At 33.7% G+C, this 12942-nt stretch overlaps 1 protein-coding gene across 2 annotated transcripts; it reads left to right on the top strand.

The window, feature by feature from the left end:
- The first annotated feature begins 9721 nt into the window (after positions 1-9721).
- LOC141614845 (salutaridine reductase-like) lies at positions 9722-12942 on the top strand. 2 transcript variants are annotated; one of them, XM_074433569.1, is made up of 8 exons: positions 9722-9943; positions 10631-10759; positions 11013-11095; positions 11181-11430; positions 11520-11585; positions 11961-12018; positions 12099-12253; positions 12729-12942. In XM_074433569.1, exons 2-4 carry the CDS (start codon positions 10664-10666, stop codon positions 11341-11343), a joined length of 342 nt encoding a protein of 113 aa, XP_074289670.1. In that variant the 5' UTR covers positions 9722-9943; positions 10631-10663; the 3' UTR covers positions 11344-11430; positions 11520-11585; positions 11961-12018; positions 12099-12253; positions 12729-12942. The 2 variants fall into 2 exon arrangements, with proteins under 2 accessions (XP_074289670.1, XP_074289668.1); XM_074433567.1 differs by lacking the exon at positions 11961-12018.

Raw genomic sequence — 12942 nt, 5'->3', positions numbered from 1 at the left:
TAATCTCACAATTGGTGAAAGTTATGGGGGCTAATCACCACTTTCGCGCAAATCAATATGTATAAGTCTTTTAATTGTACAACAAGCTATGGTGGTTCAGTTGGTAGAGGTGTGTTCATGCAGTTGGAACCTGGAAAGTCTCAAGCTCGACTCCCATTGTTGTCTATTTTTTTGTTAACTGATATTTCTGTGTGTTATTTCGTTAGTGGTGAGAATTGAACTCTAGACCTCACAATAATATACCAACAACATATTCATTGAACCACTTGTGCTTATTGCACATATAATTATTAGAATACAATATATTCTATAATAAGTGGTGTACAAAATAAATTCAGTGAAATCTAAAGCATTTTGGAGAAAAAAAATCAACGGAAAACGTTATTTATTAAAAAAAAATATCGATCTAACTAATTAATTTGCCATTTTATTTTACTTCTTACGACATTATTTTAGAGAAAAAAGTTTCAAAATATTGAAATATTTTTTAAGATAAAAATAAAGCATCGAAAAAAATTCGGTGCCCCCCTTATACAAAATTCCTGCGTCCGCCCCCGCTTCAAACACCACAATGTCAAAATCTCACTTTACAACAACCATTTTTACGACTCACAATCACGTCGTCGTCACCCTTCTTCGACTAATTTTCATGAGAGAATGCACCCCTATCATGGAGCCATTTGATTATGAATTTAGAGATCGAGACTGCTTCCTTTTACCATGATAAAAAATATTTTAGTTAAAATTTACAATTGTTTTCTCACTTCCTCTAATTGCTTTATACTCCATAATCACCCCCACAAATATTCCAGTATGCTATCTATGTACCGGTTATTTATTTACCTATTCCATTTATGAGTACCTCAGTCATTTGTTTACCTTTCTATATTGAGAATATTTTTAAAGGTAATTTGATCATCCTCATAACACAAATTCTCATTATAGACGGACACTATCCGTCTATATGTATAGACGGATACCATTTCCCCTCACAAAATACCCATTTGCATAAAGTGGGAAGCACATGGGGGGTGCCCCACCTTGTCCCCCCTACCCATTTTATTAGAGGTCTTTACCCGTTCGCCCCACCCGTCTATACCAAGACCTATTGTTCTCATAATCTATTGTCCACTTGTCACTCAATAACAACCCCATGTGGTCAGTCTCCCATAATTGGTCTCCTCTTCTCAAAATTAAAGGTAAACAAGTGACCGAAACGGATGAAGTATTACTACATTTTAACCCCAAAATTTAAAATTGTTAATCGTAATTTGATTGGCAAATGACGACAAGTGACAGCCAATTGGTTGAAAAATAGAAGAATAATGTTAAATATCATTATCATATTTGTAAAAATCTTGTCTGGGTTGAATAGAGATGAAGCTTAAGAAAGAAGCCAAAAATTGGATGGGTTACTAATTTGGAAGATAACTCCGAAAGATAGGTAAAGGAAGGAGTTGCTTTTGCATCTTATCTTAAGTCTTAACACAAGGAACCGAGGCACGCTTGCACGTTCAGATAAGAATCTGATGCCTTACCTTGATAGCTCCGTTAAGTACCACTAATTTAATGTTTAACTTGCTGATTGTTATGGTGTCTCGATTAAAATTTGGATGAAATTTGAGAAGACTTTAGGTTGAAGTCCCATCAAGAGCAATTTTGTGGGAGTAAAATTGTTTTGGGCTATGCCTTTTAGACTTCGAGTCTGTCACCCTCTAAAAAAGGGTGGTTAATATGTTATAAGTGTTTTGCAGGCTATCTCATATCAATTCTTATATCTTACACCCATGTGTAGGATACTACATACTCCCTCCAACCCCCCACTCCCCACTCATCCTCAACTTCCTCCTTTTTTTTTTTCCTTTTTTTCTTCTTTTACTTTTTTTTTTCTTTTAAAATTTTAAAACAAAAATTAACTTCCATTTTTAAGAAAAGTTAGGACGGTTATATTCAGTTTAAGTGTTACATTCACGATATGACATTATTATATTCATTTGTTTAGTGAATATGACAATATTGCTTAATGAATATGTGCTTTAAAGTGCGATATTCACAATAGGACACTATCATATTCACTTTCAGTTTCATGAATATGACAGTGTAGTTTAATGAATATGTATTATGGGGTGTGATGTTCATCCGATTGTTCTATTATATTTACTTTCACTTTAGTGAATATGACATTTATCTACATAGTATAAAAGCTGAGTTTTTTCTTGGCTTCTGATTGGCTGTTGAGTTTTTACATGTGGGTCCCCATGTTTTCTTACTCTGTTTAATTTCTCTCTCTCTTCAACACAATTCCTATTCTTATCTCTTATTTTCTTCTATTTTAACTACTTATGTTAAAACATAAGTTAAAATATCACAATTTACATCCATGCAACGGGTCAAACATGTCAAATACCTTTAATATAATTCTTATAAAATATGGTTTTATATTATCTAATATTCAAATCTAATATTTATCAAATATTCGAATCTCCAAATATGCACTATTTATATTGTCACAATATTGAACATTTAATCACGCTCAATTATATGTTCATGTATATAATAATAACGTCTGCTATTATGACCCGTGCATTTTTTGCACGGGTATAAAACTAGTTGTTTAGTGAATATGAGTTTATTTGTTCAAATATATTGAACAATAATCATGAACGTTTAATTTCATACCAAAATCGCATAATACAAAATAATTGAAGGAAAAAAAATTATGTGATATGATATGAATATGAATATGTCAATTACGTTATGTGAATATGTGAGGAAAAATAAAACAAATAACAAAATATATCAAATTTGATCTCAATTTGTAGAGGAATAAAAATTATGAATAATAATATTTTTTTTATTATTTTCTAATTTATTAAATTTATAATTTATTTATTATAAGAAAAAAATTAAGAAAAGGGAGTAACGGATGATGCATGGTATAGTTTACCCATACTTGGGGATTTACACAGTGCACACCGAAAATAACGGATGCGGGTTCCCTTACTATGAGAAAAATGTTTAACTTGTTAGTTGCTTCCTCTTCGGTGTTCTAATTATTCCAAACACCAACATGGATTTTACTTGCATTGAATTAATAACAATTTAACAGAATTAATGAAATTGAGAGTGGATAACAAAATAACACTCGATATAAGTCGTCATTATTTGACTTTTCAAATAGTTAAATATGTCTGGTTGAAAATTTATTGTCCTAATATAATCATAAAAATTGAGAAGTTATCACATAGGATTGGTGTTGAGTGATAAGAGCAATAGTAATAGTGATTCTTATTCTTGGGGTTATCAATAAGAACCTAAAATAAAAAGTTCTTCTATTGTAACTAAAAGGTTGTTCTTAATTTTAAGAAACGCGAAAGTGATAATTTGCTCCCTTAACTTTGGTCAATGGTGAAATTAGGCCCCTTAAGTTTCATTTGTAGCAATTAAACCCCATAACTTTGACCGAAAGTGAAATTAAGCCCCATTATATGCTTTTTCATGAATTTCCATCAAACTGAATTTCATAATTGAATTAATCAAGTACAAAGTTTAATTTTTATAATTTTATATTATAATTGTAATAACGAGTATTGTTGATAATTTTACAATTGTTAGACAATTTATTATAAATGTTAGAATAGTTCATCAATTTTTATCATATTTTTATTTTGTTTATTATAGATGAATGTAAAATTATTGTTTAGATGAATAATTAATTTTGTATAAATTATTAAAATTGAAATTAGCAATTTTTATTTGTTATTGGTTGTGTAATATAAATATAAAAATGAATTTTTGTTGAATTTTAAGTGATTATTAAAAATCGGAGCTTAATTTCATTTTTTGTTAAATTAAGGGGCTTAATTGCTACAATTGAAACTTGAGGGGCCTAATTTCACCATTAAACATAGTTAAGGGGGCAAATTACCACTTTCGCGTATTTATTTGTAGGCGTTCATGGTGGGTATTTGCCCACCCGCCCCTAGATCCGCCCATGGTTTGATGTCTTTAAACGTCATAGTTAATTCTTATGGGTTTTTTTGTTAGGGAATACCTAGCAATTAGTCTCCAATATGTAAAACTCTATCTTTCCAGCAAAAAAAGCCTCTTTGACACTAAGGTACCTAACTTTTTTTTTTGGTCCAAAGGTACCTAAAATTTATGTCGACTTTTCGAGATGTACCATATGGTAATTGCCGTTAAAAAAAATCATATTTCCGTTGGACGGAAAACATAATTAGGAGTTTAGGACCTTACTTTTTGATGTGTCGTATTTTTATATGATTTTTATCCCTCTTTTAGCTCGTTTTTAATTTACATTTGCAATTTACAAAGTGATTTTATGAGCTAATTCCGTGTTCTAGGTGCTTTGCATGTTTTATTGTATCTTTGTAGGAAATGGAGCATTTGACTGGTTTTTCCGGCTTATTAATTTTGCATTCACCGAGTATCACGAGGTTGCTTGAAGCGAGTCTAGGCCATGGAAAGGCGTTTTGGGAAGATTCATGCTACCCGAGGAAAAAAGAGTGAGATTTGGTTGCTACATGAATAAAGAAATGGAGTTCTAGTGAAGAAAGGAGGATTTCACACAACCCCGAGTCTTGACCCCTACCTCTTGGGGTCAACTCACTAGGCATTTGTGAAGAAATAAGCACCAAAATGAAATAGCTACGACCCCTGTCAGGGTGAGTGACCTCGGCCTCACGAGGTGATATTTATTTGGATTATAAAAAGGAATTTGATGAAGAATAGGAAAATCGTTATGACCCCGATCGGGGTGGCTGACCCCGGGCACCCGGGGTGGCTTGTTCCAACGTAAAAGCTCTTCATCTACTCCCCTTTATCTTATATAATCCTAGGTTTTCCGTCATTGTAGGTATAAAATAATTTATCTTTCTGTTTTTCCTAAAACCTCTAGTTTTATAATCCTAATTTGTAATCATTTTCAATAATCGTTCAAGCTTTATTCAAGTGAGTTTACGGGTTTATTTTGTTCTTATTTTTCAAGTTCTTGTTCTATCTCCTATAAATTGGTATTCTCTGTTTCTCTAGTTTATTTACCATTTCAATTTCCATTTCCATATTGTTATTATGCTTAAGTTCTATTGTTTAACCGTTGTTAGTTTACCCGTAATTATGTGTGAGTAGTTTCTTAATCTAGGGGAGGGAAAGCCATGTTTGATTAGCCATTTACACATGTTGAATTAGAGAACTATATTTTTAAATTATTGTTTATATACATGCTTGTTCTTTTTGTTAGCCTTTGGTTCTTGATCACAATCTTTGGTTAAATTGTTATTCTTTTCCTAAGAGCGAAAGTCGGGATTAGATTCAGACAAAGCATGATATAATAGTTCAATCTAATTTGTGCGAGAGTCGTTAGTAATCGTTCTATAGTTTGTAATAGGCCAAGTGGAAATTACTTAAAACCTAAACAACAACCGATTTTATGTTCTTTTAATTTGACATGGATTTATGCTAATCTATATGTGTGACCGCATTCCCCCTAGATCCTTATTCAACTTTGTTTACAATTTATTTTTCATTATTGCTTTTATTTTAATTAAACCAAACCAAATCAAATCGTGATCGACCTTGATAGAATTCTACCCATAACTTGTCATATTGCATCCACCGTCTCCCTGAGATCGACCCATCCTTCCCTAACTACATTCACTTGTTTGTTAGCTAAGCTTAGGGTAATTATCTTTGCTAGGTACACGATAAGCCTATCAAATTTTGGCGCCGTTGCCAGGGAGCACGGTTTCATTGCTTGTGATTAGTTGAATTCTATCATGTTTTGCGTTGTCTTTGGGAACACTTGTTCCTTGACCTTTACTAACAATCTTCTCTAGGTTGTTATCTTATGCCCAGGTCCTCTCGAATCGGTGAACTACTTCCCGTTGATCCCGAACCCGAGAAAACCTTGCGTAGACGGTTACGTTTCCTCAAGGAAATTTCCGAAGCCGCGTTTCTTGCGGATTTTGAAAGTATTCGAAAATCTTACATCGAAGATCTCCATGTTCTTGAGGAGGAAGCTTCTTGTTCCCAACGAACAACAAAGAAGATGGTTCGTTTATCCGATCATTTTAAGCCCACCAAAGCTACGCTTCCAAGGGGTATTGTCACTACCCAAATCGGTGCGACATATTTTGAAATCAAGCCGACCTTCATTTGTAATACCCCGTATTTTGATAATATTTTGTATGAATAATTTATGTAATTCAAATAGTTAATTAATGGCATTTCTAATAATAGTTGCAGATAAGACGTTAATTAAATAATAAAATAAGTAAGCAAGTCGGTAATTGGGCTTAGCTAATAATAGGGCCTTGGGCCGTGTTCTATAATTGTAGGGATAAATTTTAATGGCTTAGTACGAGTAGTAGTCAGGAATTATTTCGGGATTTAATAATAATATTAATAAGGAGAATAATAAAATAAGTAAAGGTAATATTAATTATAATATTAATAATCCTAGTAATATTAGTAATAAATTAGTAAAGGGAGTATATGGTTATCCTAGTTATGAAAAGACTAAAATATAATATGTAATAGTAATAATAGTTGTAGTAGTTGTAATAATAATAATAATAATAATATAATAATAATAATAATAATAAAGAGAGAAACTTTCCTAAAATAATACTACCTTATTACTATATATATCATGGTAGTATATTCATAAATCACTTATTCACTTTTACAACATCACATAAAAGTTGGGGAGGGATAGGGAGAATAAGAAGGAAGATAAAAAGGGAAAAGGGAATTTGGTAGTAATCAATTTGGAGATTTTAGCATCTGCTTCCATTAGATTGAATCTTTTATTTTGTAAGTTCATCTATAATCTTTCAAAGTTTTAATCTTTAATCCTTATAAACATGTTTTAAGTTTTATTTCATCACCTAATCATGTCTAGATTAAATATAATCATCTATAGTTAAGTTTGTGACAATTTTGTTAAAGAATAAAGTTACAACAATTCTGTAAATTTGTAAGTTGTCTTAAACGAAGTATCAGACCATACTAAAGTCGTTGTCTTCGAAAACGTAAAGAATAGACTTAGGTTATTTTCAAGCCTAGTTGATGCCTGTAAAATATCGTAGCAATTGAACGTGTAGATTTTCCAGAATAAATTCTTTATGAACGTGTCGACTGAGAATCCGCGAATGAACTATAAGTCTAAAGTTTATTTTGTAAACCTAATTTATAAATTGAAATTGAGTTAGGTCTTTTTCATACATTAAAATTGGAGAGTCTAGATGATGTTAGGCTTTTGTTTCACTTGAAAAGGATTTGTTAAACATATTTTAGAGGTTAATACTTTTTATGCGACGGAATTCGTTAGTATTTATTATTCCTTCAAGAAAACCCTGATAAGTCCAGAATTTGAAGAAAGTCTATTTCACAAGAACTGTATATATGTGTCTTAGGGTTCAAACCCCATTGGTCTTGCATCGTTTGGATTTTTAGTGAATTAATTATGAATTTTATAGCGAGACTGAACTGTACTGTAAAACGGTAGAATTAGAGATTTAACATTGAAGTTGTCAAAAGGATTAGGATGTGATTGACTTAGGATAAGTGCATGATTATTTTGTTGGTTATGTTGTAATTGTACATAATTATGTTATGTAGGTTATGGATTTTGATAGGCTATCGCACACCTATGCAAAAGTAAACACCCTAGACACAAATTAATGTAGTACGTAGGGGTCGAATCCACAGAGAGACGAGAGTTGTTAATTTGTTGTTATTGAATGAATTTTATCAAGGTGGATTACGTTTGGTTTGGTTTGATGATTAGCAAATAAAGTGATAAAACAATATATGATTAAAGGATTCTAGGGGAGTCGGGTTACACATGCGAATGTAAATATATATTCATGTTAAACTCGGAAATAATAACATTGTCAATTATTTAGGCTTAAAGACACCCACCTCACGATATTAGTGTCAACCATAGACCGAGTCCTAGAGAAACTCTCGTTTATGACTAGGTCGTCCTACTACACATGCTTAGTCTAATCCGATTCCGTGCCTCTCGACTTATAGAACGAATTAACAAACTTAATCAATGAATAAGGCCTTTAAACAAAGATTAAACGTGACGATGCAAATATGTGATAGAAACAATTAGACAATATTATAAGACCCTTGTTCAACAATTGCAAGAACTACTTATGCATGGTTTCCCTTATTCCCTAGACAATTGAATTACTTATGCATAATGAAAACTAATGTAATGACATACGAAATGATAAAGATAAACATACTAAGAAATAACAAAATAATACTAGAAATGAAATTACCTTGACAATGGAAATAGAACTTGAATGTAGAAGAACAAATACTTGAAATGGAAATTGTAAATGAACTTGTAATATAAATTGAAATGCTTAAGGAAATTGTATATAACATAAACGAAATGATAAAGGGAAACCTAATCTAAACTAAACTAAGAACTAAAATGAGAGTATAAAAGTAGTGTAGAAGGTGTGTAAGAAGTGTCTATGAAGTGTCGACCAAAGCTTCTATTTATAGGAGTGAAGGGAGTAACGGAAATAAGCTACAGGGGGGTAACCCCGATCGGGGATACCAACCCCTATCGGGGCCGTAACTTTTCTCATTTTTCTCTTAAATTCGTCTTAACTTTGCACTTATTTTTGATGCGGAATCCGATGCCTGTTTCTTAATGCGTCCGTCTATGGCATCCTAAGCATCATTTGGCATCCAATGCTTGCATATGGCTTGGGCTTTTACTTGTATTTCATTTCTTTACATATCCACCAACTAATATTGGTTTCTTCTTGTTCGGGCTTCCAAATTTCTTCCCAAAATGCCCCTATGCTTCCCGAAACACCTTTGTATGATCAATACTTGCTCTTATTAGCCTCGTGAACTCTTGTACTAGTTACTTTGACGGGAAAAAGCTACTAAAAGTTTAATTTCCTACAAAACACAATGGAAACAAGCAAACACAACTAGAACACGGAATTAGCTCGCAAACACTAACATTAGTGCAAATGACATGTAAAATAGAGCTAAAATAGGGGGTCAAAATATATATAAAATGGACCTATCAGATTTGTAAAGGATCGATTTGATTGCTTGTGTGACTTGAAGATTTGCTATCAGGTAGGAAACTACTCAATCTTGTCTTATTTCTGTTATTTCTAAAGATGGATTAAATGTATGAGGTGGTGGATTGGTGAAGGATATGTTTAACTGTTTACAACGATATTATTATCTTGCTGGATTTTTTGTCTTATGCCATTATTCTATATCATGTTGGTTTGGTTATATTACTGAGATTGTCATTATTATCGATTGTTGTTGGAGATGAGTTTTGTGTGGAACCAGACTGTGTGTCTGAGGCGGGACTGTGTGTCCATTGGGCTGTGTGTCCTGGAGTATGACTGTGTGTCTAGAAGTGGAGTATGACTGTGTGTCTAGAAGTGGTTGTGTGTCGTGGGGTGAAGTGGACGAAATGTCACTACTACAATTTAAGGCTACGAGAACGCCACTTAAAGAACGGTTGATAGCGGAACCGGTGTGTTTCTTATTTTTAGATATAGCGCGCATATATGACTTCAAAAGAGAACGGTTGTTTCTTTGAACCGTTCTCGTACATTAACAAAGAGAACGGTTAGATTTGACCAACCGTCTTAAAATAACATAGAGACCGGTCAATAGCTAGAACCGTTCTCCTTGAAATTACAAAGAGCACGGTCCCTTTTAACCACCGTTCTATTTGTAAATCCCTAATTACTTACCCGGCCTCTACACTTCCATTGCTTTCTTTCAAACACCGACAATCATCGCATTTGCCCTATCTAGCACGGTCTCACCCTTGTTCTCCGTCATCCCTCGTACTCCGGCCACCACCTGGTTGTCCCTGGTCGCTCGCCTTTCTCGTTGCCGATCGTTCTTGCTGTTGGTAAGACCATTTTTTGCTACTTTTTAATGTTAGCTTTAAGATAATACTACAATCGACACTATATTTTTCACTTAATTCATTAAATTGCTACTTTAAGACAATATCCATGACTTAAACATGAACCCCATGTATAATTAATTCAATTTGTGGTGATGTTAGGGTTAGTATTTGGTGATGTTAGGGTAGCGATTTTAGTAAACGGTTCACTTAATTCTTAGTAATTGATGATTTGGGGGTAGGGATATGGTTAGGTTGATGGTGACAAAGGGTTTACTGGATTTGTGTTTGGGTATTGGGTTTGGGGGAGATGATGGTTACGAGAATATGGGGAAGATGAAGGTTTGGTGGTTGGGACAAAGGGTTTAAGCAATTTGCTCATCCAGGGAGAAAAAAAAAGTAAAATTGGGGTAATATTACCCCAAACTGAAATACAAATAAGGCCTTATGTTCTTTTGTGATTCAGAGAGGGGTTTTGAATGTTCTTAATTTTTTTGGCTTGTATAAAAGGAAGCACTGAAACATTTAAACAAGAGATATAGTTAACTTCTCTCAGGACCCTGTCCACCATTCTAACTCACTAAATCATTAGTTACGACTATTAAGTCTAACACAAATTTCTTGCAGGGTTGTCTATTGGTGTGTTCAGTAGTTCTAGCTAATGAAGTACTAACTTGACTTTGGTTTCAGGATTCTGAAAGAGGTGTAAGTAGGGAAGAAGGTATGGCTCTTGCTGAGCAGCTGGGGAGTCTATTTACAGAGTGTAGCGCTAAAAATCGAGAAAATGTTGAGCAGTGCTTTGAAGAACTGGCTATGAAGGTAATCTTTTGATGTTTCATTAAATGAGGATCTTGAGTTTTCGGAAACAGAAAAACATTAACAAGGATCTTGCTGCTATATTTAGACCTAACTGATGATTTAGCGAGTTAGAATGAGGATCTTGCTGTGATGCTCATTAAGATGCTAAGACTCATGAAAGTCCATGCTCAGACTGTCAGACAGATATTGATATATCAGGAACAATTTCCCCTGCGCAATAATCACAAGTAGTTAAATTTCATACTTATTTCAGGTATCATTGCTCTGTGCTCAGTTAACTTCCTGCTGCAAAATAAATAAAATGGCTGAAGCACCTTCATTTCTTACACACAAAAGGTTTGTTATCCTCTTTTCCCTCCAACTATCATGTTTGAATCACTTCAGCCAACAAAGCAGTCTTACTGTGTTTTTTGTGTATTAGGTATGCGGTCGTGACAAGATCAAACAAAGGACTAGGCCCAGAAATAAGCAGACGACTTGCTTCACAAGGGGTGGTCGTACTGCTGACTTCCAGGGATCAAAAGAGAGGTTTAGAAGCCATCGAGCAGCTCAAGAATTCAGGAGTTAATTCCGAAAATATTTAATATCATGAGCTTGATGTTACTGACCCACCTAGTTTTGCTGCTCTAACCGATTCCATCAAGGCTAATTTTGGCAAGCTTGATATCTTGGTACTCATCATCTTAAATGTTTTCTTTTTCTTTGGTCACTAGATTTAGATACGATCAAATTCATCAGAATAACTCTTTGGGCTTTGCAGGTGAACAATGCGGGAGTTAACGGTGTTATTGTTAATTTTACGGCTTTACTGGAAGCAATTCGCACTGTAAGTATCCCTATGCATAGCTCTAATTTTGTGGTATTCACTATGTATTAGGGGATTTTAACATTATCTATTCTGAAATTTTATACAACTGTAAGGATTTGTGTTTTAAATAATTGGCCAAGAAGTTACTGTAACACCTCAAGTTCTTGCTGTTGTAATCTTTCAACTTTTGAGAAAAAATAGTGTCTTTTCCCTTTTTATCACTATGATAAAATCTAATGTCAGACTATAATCTAGAATCTAATGTAGCAAATTATCTGCCACACCAAGCTGCATTATCCCATTAGGATTAATATCCTTGTCATAAGGGTCGCTTTTGGCCATGTCAAACCCGAATTCAGACAAATAACTACACTCAAAAATCCCATGAGCCAGGGAAGAAATGGTAACAAGCCCAAGAGGCAGGGAGGGAGTAAGTGACAGATGTTGAGTGGTGAGCATTTTTCATATCTTAACTTAGACGATGTCTTCTCCTTTAAATCTGACGGCTTAAACGGAGTTTTATTTTGACAGGGATGGTGAAAGAATTGACTGGTGGTTATACCGTTAAGTATCATTCAAACGGTTTTTTGACAAATCTAAGAAATGAAGGTGCTTCAGCCAATTTAGTAAAGTTCTGATACATGTTGGAGCTTATCAAAGGAAGATATATTAATATTACCCCAAATGTAAGTTTTTTTTATATTATTCATTTCAATCATTTTTTTTATTGGAAATGTAAGTAATATATAAGCAGAGCCTGCACCATAGAATACCCCCATGCCTGATTGTCCCCATATTGCATTCCATCAACTTCACCCTAAACACGAACATTTCCTTCGCTTAAGCATACCCTCAATAGATATATTCCCACGTATACTGATATTGAGCCAATACACAGCTTCTCATAACATTGCTTGGTATACTGGCACATTACAAATAGATGATTATGATCCTCATTATACATTCCATATAGAAAACACAATGTTTGAGTGGTAATTCCCATTTTAGCTAATCTATCCAATGTCAGCACCCGCTCATTTCAACCACCTATTCATTTCAATCATTTTCATTTCTTTCTTTGTCTCATTTCCATCTTAGTAGTTGTTTTACTTTACTCGTCATATATAGTGTATTAACTACTTGGGTGTCTTATTTATATAGTTCATGCTTAATGCCCCAAAGACATATACGGTTGAGCAAATTGACGAGGTGCGGAATATTTGGGCCGAATTCACACTCAATTTTAAGCCCAGAAGTAATGGTGGATGAAGACGATTATTAGAGTTTCTTGATGTTCATTATTTTTGCACTTAGATGCGACTAAGTGATGACGATTGAAGGATTTTTATCTATGTTTTACGTATTTTGATATTTA

Source organism: Silene latifolia, chromosome 11, assembly GCF_048544455.1.
Source record: "Silene latifolia isolate original U9 population chromosome 11, ASM4854445v1, whole genome shotgun sequence".
NCBI classification, from domain to species: Eukaryota; Viridiplantae; Streptophyta; class Magnoliopsida; order Caryophyllales; family Caryophyllaceae; genus Silene; species Silene latifolia.
Note: the sequence above shows the minus strand (reverse complement) of the source record. Positions and strands in the feature narration are given on the sequence as shown.